This window comes from Chiroxiphia lanceolata, chromosome 5, assembly GCF_009829145.1.
Source record: "Chiroxiphia lanceolata isolate bChiLan1 chromosome 5, bChiLan1.pri, whole genome shotgun sequence".
NCBI lineage: Eukaryota > Metazoa > Chordata > Aves > Passeriformes > Pipridae > Chiroxiphia > Chiroxiphia lanceolata.
The window spans coordinates 18,699,868-18,720,282 of record NC_045641.1 but is presented as its reverse complement, the minus strand read 5'-3'; the positions used below and the strand labels follow the sequence as shown (position 1 = coordinate 18,720,282).

At 35.4% G+C, this 20,415-nt stretch overlaps 1 protein-coding gene across 5 annotated transcripts in view; it reads left to right on the top strand.

Moving 5' to 3' along the window:
• BRD1 (bromodomain containing 1) overlaps positions 1-20,142 on the top strand; it is a 57,156-nt gene extending 37,014 nt beyond the window's left edge. For 4 of the 5 annotated variants that reach the window (XM_032688605.1, XM_032688606.1, XM_032688608.1 and 1 more), the window contains 5 exons: positions 10,385-10,520; positions 11,200-11,327; positions 12,943-13,052; positions 15,359-15,513; positions 18,247-20,142. In XM_032688605.1, coding sequence (XP_032544496.1) covers positions 10,385-10,520; positions 11,200-11,327; positions 12,943-13,052; positions 15,359-15,513; positions 18,247-18,430 — 713 coding nt within the window. In that variant the 3' untranslated portion in view covers positions 18,431-20,142. Of the gene's footprint in view, positions 1-5,951; positions 6,094-10,384; positions 10,521-11,199; positions 11,328-12,942; positions 13,053-15,358; positions 15,514-18,246 lie in introns of those variants that run through there. The other variant, XM_032688610.1, reaches the window with a different exon arrangement.
• Positions 20,143-20,415: the final 273 nt, after the last annotated feature.

The window sequence follows — 20,415 nt, the reverse complement described above, 5'->3', positions numbered from 1 at the left end:
TGTATTTTAATTGCAAACCAAGTATTTAAAATATGCTATGCTAAAGCAATCATTTTAACTTATCATAGAATTAGGATTTCAAATAGTGGTTATTATAGTGCAATACATGGGGTTTTTGTTATTTCTTGACCAAATAGCAGTAAAGGAAAATTTCAGTGAAACATATAATTGACTTAGTATTCTTACTTCCAGCTACACGGGTTTTCTCAATGTACTGAAATAGATGTAAACAAATATTTATAATATGGATCACTGATTTAGAATACTTCACACAGGAAAAAGCACAGGTTTTGATACATTTTTATCATTTCTTAATACATTCCTTTCAGTTATTAATGTACAACCAACATAATTGTATCTTATTAAATCTATTAGTAAATGTTGGGCTGACTTTGTTTCTGCTCAACTGCCACAAAATGGTGGCACACAAGAATGGTCTGCAAGTAACCTGTATATGAATTCCATTCGCATTTGGTAGAATTTAATGTTTTAGTGATGACCACTATTACCTAATTTCATTTGCGATGATAAGGACAGAGATTGTCTGGGGTGAAATGGAACACAGGTTATTTTTTTACTTCTTTGGTACTTGTTATTTAAAAAAGCTTTTACTCTCTGGAACACAGGCTAATTTGACTGAAAGTCAGGCTTCATTTGTGCAGCATTAAATTACCAGTCTCTAAATGGAGGAAATAAAAGTAAACATGCATATCTAAGAAATTTATGTCCTCTGAATAGATGACAAACTCACCTAGAGGTTCGTCAGTGAAAAGAAACCCAAATTGACATAATTGCTCTTCTGGTTAACATAGACAGGAATGACAGTGTGTGTGTGTATATATATATATATCTATGGGTAAAATGCAGTAATTTGACTAAATCTATTGACAGATCCACAGTCCTGATACTTTGAATTAAAACTACCTGTTTTCTTTAGATGCATAGAGATTGTTTGTTTCATTTTTGATTTAAAATTTAGTTATTTGAGCACTTAGCAATGTCTAAGAACTTCAGCTGCCTACCTTCAGGAAATTGAAAAACGTAAAACATTTTCAGGTGTATATACAAGCAAACAGAATATTGGAGATTGGAAAGGCCTAAAAGGAAATGTCCCCTGGCTTGTTAAATTTGTGAGTGTAGAGACATGGGGACTGTGGCAACCTGACTGCTGAGTTGTCAGGATAAGTTTGTTTGGTTGGGTTTTTAATGAGTTGATGGGCCACTGAGAAACCTATGACCATTTGCTAAGAAAATAAATAAATGAAGGAGAGAAATTGGAAAAAAAAAAAAAAAAGAACCCTGCCGAATTTCTTAATTTTGTTTTTGGCCCACTCAAAATTTAGGCAGGAGTTCTGGCAGCTCTACTAAAATTTTTGCTGATTTAGTTTCTGGGAATGTTTTGAAATATAGGAGAAGTTTTTTGTAGTACAGTTCATAAGTTCATAAGGCAGAAAGAGGGGAAAGGAAACTATTTTATACCAATCAGCACTTGCAATGACATTTAAGAAGTTGGGTTTATTTCATCTAAAGAATCATAGTATTAGCTTCCTTACCTTTAAAAATCCCTGTATTGTTTCTTGATTTATATTATTAAGATGGAGGGAATTTTGAGCAACATAGTTAAGAATGGTGGGGTTGATGAACACCTGGATAAATGGAGAGTTTGTGCTTTTTTCTAGGCTTGTGAAGTATGTGCATACATAACGTATATTATACACTAGTATTTTTGATTTTTTTTCTTGGGTCTTTAACATGTTAATTTCTTTGAAAGTACTGTCTTTTGGGTTATTTTGTAAGATATTAATTATTAGTACCCAACTTAAAATTCCTGTGTTTTCTAAGATGAAATAACCGAGTCTTCTCTAATAATAAAGAAATATTTCAGGATGCACTTCTGTTTTCTTGATGCTGTGGAGCCTTTTACTCTATTCTGGTATTTCATTTTTCTTTTAATATTTAACTCATTTCTTGGCCCAGGTTTGGCTTTCTAAAAAATTAAATGTCATAGTCCCCTATGTGCTTCATCTGTGACATTTAAGACTATTTTTCTGTGTGGTGCAGATGGTAAACAGAACTGTGGGATTTATTGAAGATATTAAAAAAAACCCAGTGATTTTTGAGATCCACCCTATGCTTTTTATATTTGTTCTTAATTTATTTAAGATACTTGCCATGGTGTTGAGACTGAGTATAGATGACCTACCTTCAAATTCACAGGCTTACATATCATGAAGTCCCCTGTAACAAGCACATAAGGTACCAGAGTTGATCCAATCAACTGACCTGTTTGGAACATCATGGGATCATAGAATAGTTTGGGTTGGAAGGGGCCTTTAACGGTTGTCTAGCCCAACCCCCACATATTCATCTACAGGTCTGAGTTAAGAGATGGATGATAGTAAAAAGTAATCCAGTGACTCCAACAATAACTTCATGCACTGAACCTGTCAGTCAAAAGTATCAGTCACTTAATGAGCAGAGAGAGTGGGACAGTTCCACATTATGATTGACTGCAAATTAGTGCCTCTCGAAGAAGGTTTGTGCATGGATTTGTAGTTTGTGGGGTTTTTTCCTTTCCCCATTTTTCCACTCAATGAGAATAGATTATGTAGTTGCATGCACAGATGTATGTCTTCCATAAAGAGTAATTATGGTGGGATGTGCTCTTTCACTGTATCATACATGCAGTCCAATATTTTGGGACATTTTTAATTGCTAGCTCTCTTTGTGTTTTCAAGTCTAGTACCCAGACTTAGTTTCTTTGGTGTGTATAGACAAAGTGTGCACATTAAGAAGATATCCCATACAGAGAAACATGTATTACTCAAGAATAATAATACTTGAAGCAAAGTTGGTTCAAGTTTTCATTGGCCATGCCATCACTTTGACAGGCTATAATTCTATCGTGGTAATGCTCCCCCACTTTCATTTTCCTCTCTCTTTTCCTTCCTTTTTTTTTTCTGTTTTATTCTTTGACTTTTCCTTTTTCCCTTCCCTCCAAAGCTGTAATAATACTGTTGTCACTCGGAAATTACTTTGCAACAGCATGTCATTGGAAAAAAGTGGCGACAAAAGCAGATGCTGAGAACTAACACTGAGAACTAACCTAGAGCTGATAAGCATGGCTAAGTACTCCTGAGTTCTGTGAAGAAATTCTTTGTAGAAGATAAAAGTACTTTTGGTCTGAGGGGAAAAAAGCAACTATAGATTCATCTGATTGGAAACAAAGATGTGAACATGCAAGTCAGCCTTATTTTAACTCTTTTGTTCAGCGTTGCCTAAAAATAGCAAAGCTGGGATGGTATTTAATAGCGCTTGGTTATCTTCACTTGATGGTGCTTCAAGCACTGTCAGGTTGACTGAATGAACAGTGAAACATCTCATTTGGTCTTTGCAGCTCCTTTCATGGAAGCCAGGAAGTCAACAATCTTAGGATTGCCAACACCGTTAATTTTTGCTAGGCTGGCATAATTTTTTTAGTACGATGTTTGCAGTCTCTGAAAGGATTCAGATCATGCACTTCCTCAAGCACACTGCAAGCTATCATGGAAGGAGGCTGTAAACTGGATGTTTTATACTGAATCATGGGAAGTTTTAGTCTCCCTTCGTGAAATACCTCTCAAGGTACAAAAGGCCTGGAAAATTAGGACCAGGAATGCAACTGTGTAACTTAATGAAGTCATTCAAAGACTTGCAGTTTACTGTGTGTCCTGTATGTTGTCTCAGGAGTGGCGGATCTCTGGTAAACATTTCTGCCTTGATCTTTCTTTCAGGTAGCAACTTCAGTTTCATTTTCTGTCCCCTGTCCTAGAATAAGGCCCAAATTAAGAACCAGTTTTTCTAAATAGCTGTAAAAGGCAAATAAATGGTAAATTATTTGGTTTACTTTTAATAGAGTAGGATGGCTGGACCTACTTACATATGAGAGCTCTGAAGTTCTCTGTCCATCTGTTTCCTTTTCTTTGGATACAATACCCAAAAGTTGTATTCTTACAATTACAGAGAAACCCTTACTTTCAATAAAGAAAAGAAATGTTTTGGTAAAAGCTCTGTGTAAAATCTGTGTAGATAGTAATTTGTGAAAGTTAGTTCCATTTAGGAATAACTCCATTTAGGAAATGGAACAACTTCCCTTTGTAGGTCCTGCTGGGCTGGTCTGAAAGACTGCTAGGCACTAGATTTTTCATGCAATATATTGATAAATAATTATGATGTTTTTTCATTCTACAAGTTGAGAATTCAAATAACCTTTATTGATTTAAGTCTTCAAGAAACCTCTTAAGCTTTCTTTCTTGTAGAGAGGAAGTAGAAATCTTCAAATGGAAAATATGTAAGAAAGTTTGTTTTTTTTCTAAAGGATCTTTACCGTTTGTGTTTATGCAGCAAAAGATGTTTGGAAAAAAAATTCTGATCTTAAATGTTCTTAAGTAGTCCTTGGTCCTAAATATTACTGACTTTCTGTAGTAATTTCTTGGTTCCTGAATGACATTCCATTGATCTATGGGTGATTCAGGCACTTGAAGCTTGTATTTTTGCAATCATCTGTGTGTGTTTTATGTGTCATAAATCACATAAACCAAAGCTCACTATAGAATTCAGTTTGTAAAGGTAGTTTTAAATTCTTCAGGTTTGGGGGGGGGGGGTTAAGGGCGTTTTCTGCTGTACTGCTGCTGTTATCATCTGTACCACTGGATCAGCTGATACTGTCTTGGAAGAAGTTGTGAAACTTTTTTTGAGAAACATTTCTACTTGTATGCTCTTTTTTCCTTTCAGAGTTTTCTGGAATGTTTTCAAACTCCTCCACTAGTGTTGCCTCCCACTGCATATTTTAAAATGTCTTGAACAATCATCCTACAGTACAGTGATCCTATTGTAGTGCAGAGCAACATAACAGTCCTTATCTTATGGGAGCTGTAGTTATTAAATGTTTATTAGTTTTCCTTTCTGTTGTGCAAATCAGATTCCGCTGTTGTAGCAGTCTCATCTGATTAGCTAGAGACACTTCTTATTCCCTGATTTGAGGAAAATTAGTAGTTACAGGATGAATTCTTAAGCGTTCTTTTGGAACCCATCAAACTGAGCATTCACTGAGCCACCAGCTGTGTTCATTATGCGTTACTTAAACCTTCAAAGGTGAAATTTTTCTGGTTAGGATCTTGAAAGCTGCTGCTGTTTAGTGTGCAGTTGCCACATCATGGGCTCACATTGAGCTGTCTTTGCTGTCTTTAGCCAAGACCAAATTTTAAGCAAGTTTGAAAAGCTTTATTTCCAAGGGGACTCTTCACACCAGACTTCATAGTCTGTGTGAGTAACTGGCTCCTATTTTGCCTGCGTACTAAAGACTGTTTTAAGTACTGTAAACTTTGACATGCTCAGACATTCATCTGTGTATTCTGAAAAGAATTGTGTCTAATATTCTTACAGCCCTCCAGATTTACTATTTGAAGTAGACATTTATAGGGTTACTCTAAGGTTCACTTTTTAAAACTTTGTGGATGCCTTCCTATTGCTGCATTATGCCCATTTTCAAGGTTTGCATTTTTAAGAATACAGTAACTTCTGATTATTTATTACCTTAAAGTATTCCTTTATCCTGTCTGTGCATATATAAATCCCCTTAAATCCGTGGCATCCCCTTTCTTACTTTTACTGGAGGTATTTTTAGATACATTTCTAAACCATGTTCTTGATGCATATTATGCATGTGGAGGTTGTATTCTGTGCTTTCAATGACTTTCAGTATTTTCTTTTTCAAGAAAGAGACCTGAATCGAAGTGAAACTTTTTATTTAGGTTGTCTCTTTTGAAACCTTAGCTGAGTATTAGTGTTAGAATACATGGGACACTTGTGTCATTCTCACTGTCTCTGGACGGTGCTGTAAGGATGGCTTATTTATTTGAAAGCTCTGTTTCCTTTCAGAGAGACTTAATGGCTTTTTCACTGTCTTCCAGGTTCTCATATTAACTAATATCATGCTGGGTATTTATCTCTTTGGATCCTAATTATTTTCTATTATCCTCAACATGGAATGGAATTCAATTAAATGATCATTTTGGAACGCAGAAAGACAATTACATTTGAAGTAATTATTTTGGATCATGTTGGAGACACCACCCATCCTTAAAACAAAACAAAAAAAAAAATAGAAATGAACACTTGGAGGAAGTCTTTGGCATATATGAAACTATGCTCTTCATTCAATATATTGCCCCATTTCCGTAAGTTACAAAGTTGTACGTGTTGTAGTATATGTGACACAGATTGGTCGCAGAGTTTTACCAGTCCCAGCGTTCTTATTCCCAGAACATGTTCTGGGACAACAGATTAGTTAAGAATGCTACGTCTCCCATCCTCTTCCCTTCCCCCAAAAAAACAGTCTTGTCTTCCTTGGAGAAGTGCAACATATAAAAAAAAAGTTTATTTTAATAAAATATGTTTTCCTTTAATGTATATATATTTAATGAGGGCTAACATCACTGGTTCTGGGTAAGTGCACAAGTCAGGGCTTGATTAGTCCTTACTTGGTAAAATGAACCTAAATAATGTTATATAAGTGCTGGTGCACTGTGTACAGCCATTTTTTTGAATGCTCCCAATGTTTTTAGTGGTTGAATCTCAGCTATTCAGCTCTAGTTTTAGTACAGTACTTCATCTTACATTTGGATATGCTTGGTTTTCATCAAGCATAGTAGAGTTTTAATTGCTTTAGAATAATTTTGTACAAGTTTGGCTTCTTTATTTTTACTTCAGCAGAACCATGAGGTGTGATTATAGTCTGAAATAGACAATTCTGTATTCTGTGGCAGCATTCTGTACATTCATGGAGAATGCTATGCTGTTCTTTGGACTACCCTGAGTTTTGTTCTCTCTTTTTTTCCAAACTTCTGCTGTCTTTTGGGAATTACCTTTTCCTGCTTCCATTGATTTGGTGTGGGCAACAAGATTCTAATTTGCTCGATGTACGTAGTCAGTGAAAGTTTTAATTGCAGTTTAAGAACAAACTGCAGTTGTTGAGAAAAAGTTAAAACTTTGCCTGATAAGTACAGTTTTCAGCACAGTTAGAGACCTGTGGAAAATTATCAAGCTGATCATCTTTGCCTTACTTTTTTTTTCTTCTTAGTTAGCATTTCTTTATTTTTGAAATGTTTTATATGCCATGATTGACAAGGAAGTAAATTTTCCATGTAAATTGAAGTTGAGCTCAAGATTAGAAATGGCAGTAACCCTGCATTTAAGATTGATAGTGGGCTTTGTTATTTGTGAATTCCTGGGTTTTTTTAAATTGAAAAAGTTGAATTCTGCCTCTGAGAGTGGACTGCTTTTTTGGAGAAACTTAAGAACAGAGGGGAAAAGAAAAAGTAATTATCCACTAATGTAAGGTTTTTAGTTTGATCTTTAGGACTTCTTATGGGAGGGAATTGTTGTCAATCAGGGATGTTGCTGAGGGAGTATGTGTAAGAACTTCAGTATCTGACATGGTTTCACTCCACGACTATAGAGAAAGCTCATTTGATCTAACAAAGTCATGAGCTTTTGGAAAGTTGCAAGCAAGATGAGTTACTTCTCCCACGGATTTTCTTTATTTGACCTTCTTAGTAATATCTACTGATTCAATAAAATGCACACTCCTTAAAGCAAATGGAAATCTTCTTTAATCTCACTTTTTCTAGCAGCTACAGGACATTTTGTGTTTTGTGATTCATGAGAGAAAAGAGTTTTGTAGTGATCTAAAAGAAACCAAATTCCAAGCTATAGAATATAAATGTAGAATGTCTGATATTTTTTTTTTGCACGTCAATGCTACTACCATGAAGCACTTAGATTTTATTGCCTGGATTACAAGATCACTTGGGAACTGCTGCATCTGTGACTAGATATGTATGTGTTTGTTTCAAGTAAGCACTGAGGTCTTCCTTTCTTAAAATAATGCCTATTCCCTATAATTTCTGAAACGTGAATTGTATAAACTTGAGTCTTACAGATTGTGTAAGCTCCTATCATTTGGGGCTTGCTACTGAGGAAGATTACTCCTGCTGATAACCTGTATGTACTTTGCTTTTCATACTTCCACAAGCAAGAGAGAAATATGTTTGAGAAGTTCTGAATTCTTGTGCACTTTAATATTCCTTATTTGTCAGAAAAATTTGTTGGTTTTTTTTTGCCCCACTTGTCATAGTTTAACCCCAGCTGGCAACAAAGTACCACCCACACATTCACTCACTTCCCCACTCCTACCTCCCTCAATGGGATGTGGAAGAGAATCAGAAAAAAGTAAAACCTGTGGGTTGAGATCAGAACAGTTTAATAACTGAAACACCTTCCACTTTCACAGTTCGTTGGGAACCTGAGCTGTGCCCTGGTTCTGGTAGGAGTCATTACTTGATCTGTCTTTCAGTTTAAAATTCAGTCTGGGATCTGACTTGTTTCTGCTGACAGCTGATTCATATTAGCTAGATACCTGAATGATAACTTGAGTAATGTGTCTCCCGCTTGTGGCAGGATGAAAACAAAACAGTTTATACACCTTATTTGAAAAATAAATCTGACAGGATATTGAAGAATAAAAAATAGTTATTTGCAGAGACTTAAGAGATCTCCTTTGCAGAATCTTTATTCAGCTTTTCATTTCAGATGCCATGTGAAGTGTACTGTGATAGTGTATAGGGAAATTTAAGCTTTTTCATAAAGCATACTCTTTTGACAAGTCTCCACGTAGTCTAGGACTGAACTCCGCCTTAATCTCCAGCTATTTTTACCAAGTTGCTGAGAGTGAAAACAAGATTAGTCAATAACATGTAGTTTGGTGCTTGACACTCAGGACAATACTACTTTTATCATTTTTTTCTGTAAGAAATCAAAGGCAAATATGGGAGTTACAAAGCAAACGCTTAAATGAATGTTTACAGTGTCAACTAAGTGACAGTAAAAGAGAATGCTTACCTGTAAATCTCTCAGAACATGACTAAATTCTCCTTTTTCTCTTAAAAATGTAAAATTGTGTTGATAATCCAAATGGAAGATCTCCTGGGGTGGAGGGGAAAATCCCTTAAGTCGCTGTATGGAAATGCCTCGATAAACGACTGGATTGTACAAAGTAACTTGCTAACCTCAAGTTTCTTAGTTGTCACCCTTCTTTGCAAAGGTCTTTGTAGCAAACAGACTGGAAGAATTAAACTTAATAGAGGCAATTCTGCCATAATTGTTTTATATAGAATGCACTGTGAAGGGGCACATGAAGGTACATAACTTTATTTGACTACCTCTGAATGTACAAAGATCATGATGATGTTCAAGACTTTGGCAGTAGTAGGATGGCTGGCACAGATGGCTCTTTCTTGCATTGTGGGAGGTGTGCTCAGAATTAAATTTGTTAAAGTTTCTCTTAGTAGCCTACAGTTTACAGTAGCTGACTGCAGGCTAGTACCATTGCCTTTAACCAGTGCATTTCTGATGATACTCTAGAGTCTCTGTTGGATTCTTTCCTTTTTAGTTCCAATGTTTACACCCACACAGACACCCCCACACATCCTGGAAAGTCTTCAGAATGCTATCTTAAAAAATTCTTCATTTGGCTCTTTAATCAAGTACAAAAATGGCTTAATAAGGACTATACTGTTTGTGAATTAGCAAACCCAGAGCAGGATTGGCAGCAGCCCATCAAATCAGTAGCTTGTAATATAAAAGCCTTTTGAATATTTTCATTGCAATTATGGAATTAAAATATAATATCCTTGGATGTATATAAACTTGTGCCAGGGGAAGGCTAGTTAAGACCAGTAACATGTATATTATTGGTTATTGGTCACAGAAACCAGATATTGTCATGTCAGTCTGAATTTACTAAATTGGAAAGACTTCCAGGAAAAACAAGACAGCATGATGAGGAAATCCATACCAGTCTTTACTTCCAGTATTTGAAAAGGATTTTCAGTATTTCTTGGCTTAGTGATTGTAGCATCTTATTCAAATGAGTTTTGTCATACCCTGGTAAAGCTGCCTGGTTTGTAACAATTTATTTTCTTGGGTTTATTTCTACTCAGCTTCGACAGCCTGACTGTCTAAAGGGTTGAAAACATTAAATATAAAGACAGATTTGATACTCCATTTGGCATTTCCCATGTTATAATCTTTACTTTGTTTTTTTGGGGTTTTTTACATTAGCTAAATTGTCATTCTGTCCTTAAAATCTGGACAACAGGAACCCCCTATTTATAATACTGTGCCTTGAAATTGAATATTTTGTTAATATTCATGTTCTTTTTCATCACACCAGAATACTTGAAGTACAGAACAATAATGATACATCGTGTGAATACAAAAAGTTGTTAATGAGAATGGTGGGGTTTCCAGTTTGATGCAATTTATTTTTTGTGTTATGTTGTAGGTCTGTCAAATGGCTTTGGAGATGAAAGTAAAGAGAGAGCATTAGATGATACTCCAGGAAGAAAAGTTGAACCTCGTCGCCGCTGTGCATCAGAATCTAGTATTTCATCTAGTAACAGTCTCTTGTGTAACTCAAGGTAAAACTATAAATCTGAAATACAAATTTGAGACTGAATATATCAGTTTTCTATATTGCTTGTGACCCATATTGGAGTGCGTGGAGTGGATTGCATAAATTTTTGAAAAAATCTTTTGGAAAATTTTCTCAGTTGTGTCAGGTTTGAGCCACCTTTCAACATTACTGGTATTCTTTTGTTGAATTCAGGTTATTGTTCAGACTCCATGATTTCTTAAAATTCAAGCATACAGAGAACAAATTTACCATTTTGTGTGTATAGACATTTCACAATTGAAGACTTGAATTTGTGAAAAATTAAAGAGAGGATAGTTATGTTTCCTATGTGGTAGAACTGTTGGAGCAGGGGGAACGTGTTTTCATTTGTCCAGTATGCAGTGTTAACACTGGAAGATAGAGCAGCTTCTGTCATTTGTGCATGTCTCTCAACCTGTACAGCAGTTGAGGTGCAGTTGCAATACTGTTTGTCTTTTGATGATAGCCAGGCAATTCTATGCATGAAAATAATCAGGGGTTTGGCTTTTACATTGTTGTTTGTATTTGTTACATAACATTTTTTTAGAACTTGCTGCTCTAATTTTATTCTGTACTGATGGAATTTAAATTCTTTTTCAAAGTTTCAGTTCATAGTGAACAATGTTAATTATCAAGTAATGGGCTTAATATTAATACTTTTGTAGTTTCAGCCTACCGAAGTGTGGTAAAGGTAAACCTGCCTTGATACGGAGACACACACTGGAAGACCGAAGTGAATTGATATCATGCATTGAAAATGGAAACTATGCCAAAGCAGCAAGAATTGCAGCTGGTAACTATAAATAATTGTATTCTTAATAGTATTGTATAACTATGATTTTGTCCATTTATTTGACATATTCTAGCAGTCTTATTTTCACTACTTAAGTACATTAGGCATTCTGAAAGTGGCAGTGATATCACTTCAGAAACTGTGTATACACCTGAGAAGTCTTTGAGTCTGGCTGCATTCATCCTGTCAGATTGTGTATGACCTACTCAACATTAAAATACCATTTTCTTTGCAGCTGAGAATAGTGTAGGTTTCTTTCTTGTTAACTGCCCTGAAGAAGAGAACTTGTACTGGTTTTATGTACCAGATACAGTTCTACATACATATTTTTCAAAATAGTCTGTGAGTGAAGGATGCATTAATCTATACCCTCATGGCCTTTTCTAACTGGCATGTGAATACTTTACAAACTGTTACTAACAGAGCAGAGAAATAGCAACTTATTGCAGAGAATAGTTGAACAAATTTTTTTTATATGATGGCTTTAAACACTTTTTTTCTTGCTCTTACAAAGCCTTAAACCACTCTTTTCTGCCAGTTCTTTTTTGTAATGTTGAAATAGAACATGCCATCTTTCATTATAAATAAGCAATACCCATTTTAAATAAGAGCAGATTGAGAAGAATTGAGGAGTAAATTATGTTTTGGCAAGTAAAGAGCTACTTCTGTCAGGTATTGCCTTATTGCTGAGAGGAAGTGCAACTGCAACCTCTGAACTGTATTTTGGTACCACATTTCCCCATACAAGAAGTGCCACCTCATCTTACAGCGTATGAGCTTTGATAACCTTCTACCCTTTGATGACCACCCACCCCCAGTTCCATCTTGAGTGTACAACTCACTGGCTTCTACTCAGTCTCTTGACTGTATCCAGTTGTGGTTTTGGTCAACTGAAAGGCTTCAATCCAGTGGTGAGCAACAGAGAGGAAAATGGAGGATTCTGGTAGAAGTGTGCAGTGACATAAACTCAGTTGTCTATTATGCTGCTTCATGAGAAGAAATAAACCACTAGTGCAGCTGCTTCCTGGAACCCTGTTGATGTTTTTGAACTTTACTGTAGGAAAGGGTAGGGTAGAGAGACCAAGAGGGCTTGTTAAAAATAAATAGAAATTAAAATGCAAGTTAGAATTTAGGCATAAAAACAGATAGGTGTACCAGACAAGCCTTGCAAGTTATCAGGTGCTGATTTCTCTATGGGTATCCAGCACTTTTGAAACAAACCAGTTTGTTTGATTTTGAAGATGCAACTTGCATCTTCAAAATCATCACCTGTCTGACAGGATTGTCATCACAGTTTTAAAAGAAACTGGTTATTCAGAGTTCTGTAATTTTATGTTTTCTTTTGAGCTTTTTCAAAGGGAAAAGATTATTAGAATTTGGCAAATGCTTCCTAAGAACTAAGATGTTTTAAGATATACTGTTTCTAGAAGTGTCTAAACCGTTGTTCTTTATCTGTAGGCTTGGATTAAAGTACTAGTATTGGTATGTGTGTGAAAGGTGATATTGGTATTTGGATTCTAATGATCATGAGCTATTTGAGGAAACCAAGAACTGCAGAAGATTTGTCTAAAGTTTCATCCTGGAACATTTTAATTGTATATTTATTTGTTCTTAGAAGTCGGGCATAGCAGTATGTGGATTTCAACTGATGCCGCAACATCTGTTCTTGAGCCTCTAAAAGTAGTATGGGCCAAATGCAGCGGATATCCCTCTTACCCAGCTCTGGTAAGTACACAGCTTTCATAAGTATGCTGTTGATACTGTTTCTGGTCTGAAAACACAGTGTGTGAACTTAAGGTAATTGATAATTTCGCATTCAGGTTGAATGAACGTGGCTTATTCTGCCTGCTTTACCATGCATTGAGTTTGTAAAGTTACTGCAGTATCAGATTTTAAGTCAATAATCTCTGCTACCCTGCCCATCCTTGGAGATGTGCAATACTTATGTGTCGTGGTTTAACCCCAGCTGGCAGCTCAGCCTCACACCGAACAGTGAGTACCCCCCACTCGTTCACTCCCTTGGTGGGAGGGGGAACAGAGTTGGAAGAGTGAAAGTGAGAAAGTTCATGGGTTGAGATAAAGACACTTTACAGGTAAAGCAAAAGCCACACACAAAACCAAAGCAAAACAAGGAATTCATTCACCACTTCCCATGTGCAGGCAGGTGTTCAACTATCCCCAGGAAAGCAGGGCTCCATCACATGGAAGGGTTACTTGGGAAGACAAACGCCATCATTCTTGAATGTCCCCACCTTCCTCCTTCTTCCCCCCTCTTTACATACTGAGCATGATGCCATATGGTATGGAATATCCTTTGGGTCAGTTGGTCTGAGCTGTCCTGGCTGTCCTTGTGCACCCCTGACCTCCTCACAGGTGGAGTGGTGTGAGAAGCAGAACTTAGCTCTGTGTAAGCCCTGCTCAGCAATAACAAAACCATCTCTGTGTTATCAACCCTGTATTCAGCACAAATCCAAAAGATAGCCCCCATGCTACCTCCTGTGAAGAAAATTACCTCTGTCTGAGTTTAAACCAGCGCACCTCTCAGTAGTCTTTTTTTTCTGCACTGTACATTATTATTTAAAGGATCAATTGAATAAGCATTTGACAGACATCTTGTTAGTGCTGGAATTATAAGATATTTTCTGCTGCAAAATGAGTATAAAAATACTCTTGATCCTGCAGTTCAGTAAAGAAATGAAACACTTGGTAGAGTTGGAATAAATTGACTGATTGAAGCCGGTTGTGAATGATGTACTGGAAACTTGAAGCTGTTTTGCTCAAGTTATTACAGGAGAAATAGACACAGCTCTACTTACATCAAAGCTTGCAGAGAAAATGTTGATTAAGTGCTTGGCTTCAGGCATTTGGGGTTATAGAAACAGTTCATACACTTTGACTTGATTTATATAGTAGACTGGAGAGTCATGACTGTTCTATTGTGTATGTGCTGTGTAATGTAATCATGCCAGAGTAAGATTAAAACCTCTGGAGATGACATTCAGAGCACTTTGAGTTAAAGTGCCCTCAGTGGGTGACTCAAACACTCTTGGGTCAGATGCTAAAAATTTGATTATTTGGTTGTCTCTTGAATGGTATTAGCACTAGATTTGAGCTGATCAAGACGAAAGGGCTCCTTTTCTGCCTACTCCTTTATGTCAGTACTGGTGTTTCTAAGAGTGGGATGAGTTCGTTGAGGAATTAAACCTCAGTCAAGAGAAGAAAGTTGTAGTTCTATGAGCTCCCCACAGTGTTAGCTTTCTATTCATGTAGTTCCTATGATCAGTTTACTGTGGATTGTGATTTGTGCCTACGTGGAGTTTGTTGAGTAGGAGATGGGTGGAATAGGCATGGAGTAACATAACGCTTTTTTGGTGGAAGCTGAGCACTTCATAGTGCTATCATCTACCTACAGAGGAGTTTTTCCATCAGCATGTTTAGTCTAATGTTAGCAGCATATTCCCCCCTCCCTCAACCTTTCTAAACAAAGAATTTGGCTACAACTGCATGTTTTGCTGAAGACTTAAGTCATTGAATTGGAAATTGAATGTAATATCTCATTTTTTTGTTAGTTTTTTTGGGTTTCTTTGTTTTGTTTTTTTTTTAATTTTTTTGCTCCAGAATTTAAGTATGGAGCTTGTATTTTGCAGAAATATTTACACCTTAAGATAGGTTGTTCCTTTAAGGTATATGAAATTCAGACCCCAAAATTTGAGGCCAGTTATGTCTTTTAGAAATCCTGATTCAGCTTCCTCATTCTGAAACCTGCTTGTCACTCTCGATGTTGTATTAAGTGAAATTCAAATGGGACTTCAAGAAGAACTGATATGGGTAAAAAATGCTTTTTTCAGTGTTTTCAGTTAAATCTACCACTATGCCTATTCAGCTTATGTCAAAAAGTTGTGTAACACAAAGTCAGTTTACGTACAGCGGTTGTTTAGTTTATGATTCTTTTCTCATTAACTTTATTTGTAATATCTTCTTAAATTATGTAGTTTTAAATATTATGAACTGTCCTTTTTTCTCTCTTATAGATTATTGACCCTAAGATGCCTCGTGTTGCTGGCCATCACAATGGTGTTACTATACCAGTGCCACCTCTGGATGTACTGAAAATTGGAGAACAAATGCAAACCAAATCAGATGAAAAACTATTCTTAGTACTATTTTTTGACAACAAAAGAAGTTGGTATGTTATTGAAATGCACTGTTTGATGCAGTGACTTAAAGTTTTAAGAACCTGTACCTTTAGTCTAGAAGAAAACTCGAACATTGTCTTTCCATGGAAATCATTCCTGTGGAAGTATAAACTAATGTTAAAGTTTCATATTTGAGTCTATTTTTGGACCAAGGCATATCATCACTGAAAGATATCTTTTTATGGTCAGTTTGGAAGAAAATAATATAAGTCAGTAAACAGTCTTTTGTTTTTTATTTACAAGCTAATTTTGTTTATTGACCTGATAAAATTGCTTCTTTGGCTAAACAGTTTTTTTAAAGTAATAGTCTAACATTTATCTATATCTTGCTACATCATTGCTTTCCGAATTACAAGACTTTCCCCCCCCGTCTGCTCAAGTGTGTTTTTTTTGAATTTTTAACCTCTGTTTAGTTAAGTCCTTTATTAACACTTTCATTTGAAGTTCTTAGCTCTTTCTAAATTTTTCCATTTATTTTCAGTATCAGCAATACGCTGTGTAGAGCCTGAAGGGGGATAATTCACACAATAAAACATTCTCTTCCCCTTCCGGGTAGTCTTTGGTTTTGGTGGGTTGTTTTTTCTTGGAGGGGGAGTTGGGGGAAGGCAACTGGGTTTTTTGGTGTATTTTAATTTATTAGGATTGGTGTGTTTTTTTTTTTTTTTTACTAGACATGGAAGCTTCGCATCTACTTTTCATCAAACTATATATTTCTTTTCTGTGTTCTTCATAACCCCTCTCCTCTCCAGGTTTCCATACAGGTCAAGCTAGCTGTAAATCTTTTTGTATCTCAGATTTTCTCTTGAATTTCCTTACTTTCAGATACCAATTTCCTCTTCAGCTGATTATATGTAATGTCTAGTGATGCTGCCATTCTCCTGACTCTCTCCGTGCCAGTACACCTAAATAGCTTCTTGCCTAAAATTTGTAACTGATGTTTGCACTTCTGTCCCCTTAGATCCTTTAGCATAATCTCTCTGTTCTTCAGCTATTTTCTTAACTAATTGGTACTTCTTCATGATCATTATTGTTCAGTTGCACAGAATTCCATGAGATCCTGCATTCTTCTGCCTTTTTTTATAAAGAACATCTGCATTTAAATATACTCAATGTTCTTGTTTCTTGTTTTTTTCTCTTCATAATATCACAATTGTATGCATGTTCTTCCTAGCCACTTTCTTAATAATTGCTGTCATTGCTTCTTGATCTGGGGAGTCCTCTCTGACTTAAACCCTTCTGATTTATCACCATATGCAGGTAGTCCTAAATCTTGCAGATATTGCACAAAGTTATCTCTAATATACTCTGCATAGATGGACAGGAAAAGGCTCAATACTTTTTCCAGTCCCTTTCCTCTTGTCCCCTCCACCCTCACACCACCAACATTTTTGGTAATGTTGGTTCTTTTAGGCTGATTATTTTGGCACTCATAATTCTAATTCTGTTGTGTCCCTTTTAGTCTTGAATCCCTGCCTGTGATTTTCATTCATTTGCAGGGTGTATGTCACCTTCAGTCTGTGATACAAATGTCTATAACCTGTGGATTTTCAAATAGTTGTATTTGTTTCTTCTTCTTCACTGCTTGTATCTTGAGGACTTGGCAAGCTTTCTGTTAAAAATACCTTCTTAAAACTTCCTCTGATCTGAATTAAACTGATAATGGTTAGACTACTGCTTTTCATGCTGTTATCAGTGTTCTGTGTCCTGTCCTCGTACTGACTCTTCACATTTTGTTTCAGTGTCTGTGCTCAGTACAGTAGGGCTGTAGTTTAGAGTGCTTTAAGAAAAAAAATATTTCAATAGCCAATTTTACTCATTTAAAAGAAAATTTTAGAATAAAGTGTTTTATATCAGACTTGACTGATTTCCAATTGGTTCAGCTCCACGTGGTCTCCCAAACTGATGAGTTTAAGCAGAAGGAGGGCTTTTGCCATTTGTAGGACTGGGGTTGCAGACTACAGTAACATACTTTAATAAATATTCGTTAATTTACCTAATTTTTATTTTTCTTAATGTCTGTAACTTAATAAGATTATGATAAGCAGTTATGACATGAAGTAAATTTAATTTATACCTTTTAAGTAAATATTTAGAGTGCTTTTTCCTTAAGTAAAAAAAATGGGGTGCAGAGCTTTTTCCATTATCATTCCTCTATGCCAAAAATTTGAAGTTATTTATGGAGCTTAAAGCAGAAAAGTACCCTGAATATGGAGTCAGTGGGATTTCATATTGCAGGGTAAAAGCATGGTAAGCAGAAGTTTCTAACAGTTCATCTTCCCCATAAAGACCAAATTGAGATGTCTTAATTGTAAGGCAAAAATTCATCAGCTGAAAATTCCTTATAATAATAGAGATGAAAGAATGAGGGGAAATAATACTGTATCAGGTGAATCTTGAGCTATGTCCATTGTTAGTTGCTGCTGCCTATTCTTAATCTGTATCAGTATTTCACAGTAATTTTTTTCGGTTGATATTTAATCATTAAATACAAACAATTGAATTGGAATGTATTCTCTGTTTTGTGGAAGAGACTTTCTTAATATTTCATGTTCTTTAAATATTTAAGGCAAGTGAGTACTATCTTAAAAGGTATTTTATAATTTTTTTTTAAGATAGTAAAGCTGATCTTCTGTGTGAGGAACATGGAATAGTAGCTCTGACATTTCTGGACAAATTTCTTGATTTTATTCTATATGTAACATTTATTTTACCCTTTCTTACAGGCAGTGGCTTCCCAAATCCAAAATGGTTCCCCTTGGGATAGATGAGACCATAGACAAGTTGAAAATGATGGAAGGACGTAATTCAAGCATACGAAAAGCAGTAAGAATTGCTTTTGATCGTGCTATGAATCACCTGAGTCGAGTCCATGGAGAACCAGTCAGTGACTTCAGTGATATTGACTAGCTGAGATTCTAACAAGGCATGAAAAATACCACACAGACTTGAACTCTACTAATGAACCTCTTTGTCTAAAAGAATGTATTGAAGATACAACCCCTTAATTGTTGATTCAGTGGCTGAGTTCTGCAAACTTGAAATAGTTGAGCAATTCTTCTAAATCACCATTGCCATATTGATGAATTATTTTATTGTGTTGTAGATTGGAGGATTTTCCACTAAACCTGTTAAAATGTCTTGTTCATAGTGTTCATAATTGTACATAAATGTATATTCAACACTTAACTTATTCTGATTTTAGAAGTAGCTCTTTTAATTCCTTTTATAATTTTGCTGGGGAGGGAGTTGGTTTCTGTTTCCATGCTTTTTATTTTTTTTTTCTTTCTTTCTGAGTTTAAGTTACCTAAGCACCATCTTCCAGCTTAAGGTGTTTAGTGGATCTTAAAGCCTAATATCAAAATGGCATCAAATATATGTTTGCCTAAATCATATACAGTATGGTGCTGCTTGTATCATTTCTTCCTTGGTCTGTAGCTTCTGAAAAAGACTTCTGAATGTTTGTGTAAATTGTTGCTCTTTGCACAAAGTACCACATATTTAAGATTGATGTAAATTTACAATTACAAATATGTATTTTAAGAAAGGAAGTTACATTATTTTGGAGGGTACTTTGTGAGAAAGACATCAATAAAAATTATACTATGTACATCACTTGCAAATCACCAAAAACACTCCATTGTTGCCCAAAATAACTTAAGATTGTTTTTGTTTTAAACAAACCTGGCTTAAAGCCTGCAAGCACATTATTTCTTTCAAAACCATATCCCATTTATCTCCTGTTGATTTAATTTTGTTGATATGTGTGCCTCCCTGTGTTTATTTATTGTAGAAAATGTATTAATTTGCTTTATAATGAAAAATAAAATTGACAAATATATTGATATGCATTTTTATACAGGCACATGAGAAGACAACTTGCTTTGGGAGAAAAATGTATTGGAAATTGTAAAAAATAACTTGATGGTTTGTGTGTAATTTGGTTTTTTGGTAACTTGTAATCTTTTGTTTCCAATGAGGGGATTTATGTAACTTTTAATTTAGAACACTTTGGTAGCAATAGAAACTTTGGATACATTTTTGTATGGTACATGTGATGTATATAGAATTAGTACTTTATTTTTATTTTTAAGAAGTAAAGCATTATGTTTGGGCAGGGGGAAGATGGAGGGTGGGTTTCCAGAACTGCATTTTTATATTAAAAAGAAAAAAAAATAAAGTCAAGATATTGATTGTTGTAGCTACTTTATTCCTACCTTCACTGAGATACTGAATTTGTAACAATGAAAATGGCAAGGTATGTTTGCAATGTGATTTATAATGGCTCCATTATTTATAAATGCACTGTGTTTGAACTCTTTTGCAGTGATATCGTAAATACTGTACCAAGTTATATAATATGAAACACCAAATAATGCATATGAATGCACGAAGTATTTATGCCCAGCTTTTTTATAAAGGATTAGCAAATACAGCAAAACCAATACTTTTTAAATCTTTTTTTTAAAACTTCATTGAATAGCATACTTCATTGTTAAACCTGCTTGAATCTTTATTTTAAAGGGACAATTACTTTTTAAATAGTTTTTAATGTTTTTATTCTCTATTGTTTGTAATACCCCCGTAGAAGCTTGAAATAAAATTTCTTTCTCAACTGTAAATTTTGTCCTGAATTTAGCCCCTGAGATTTTGCTGTAGTGCCCATTTTCTTACTCCATGACTGAGCTGTTACAGACTCACTAGGTCAAGAAGCCGATTGTTCTATTGTGGCAGTATCATCCATACTGAGCCCTTTGCATGGTGGGTATTGTAGTTAACTGAGACCAGTTGCCTATGATGGACTCTGATAATTAGAGATGAGTTGGATAAATTTCATAAATGATCAAGCAAATAGTGAGTTGGATAAATTTCATAAATGATCAAGCAAATAGTAT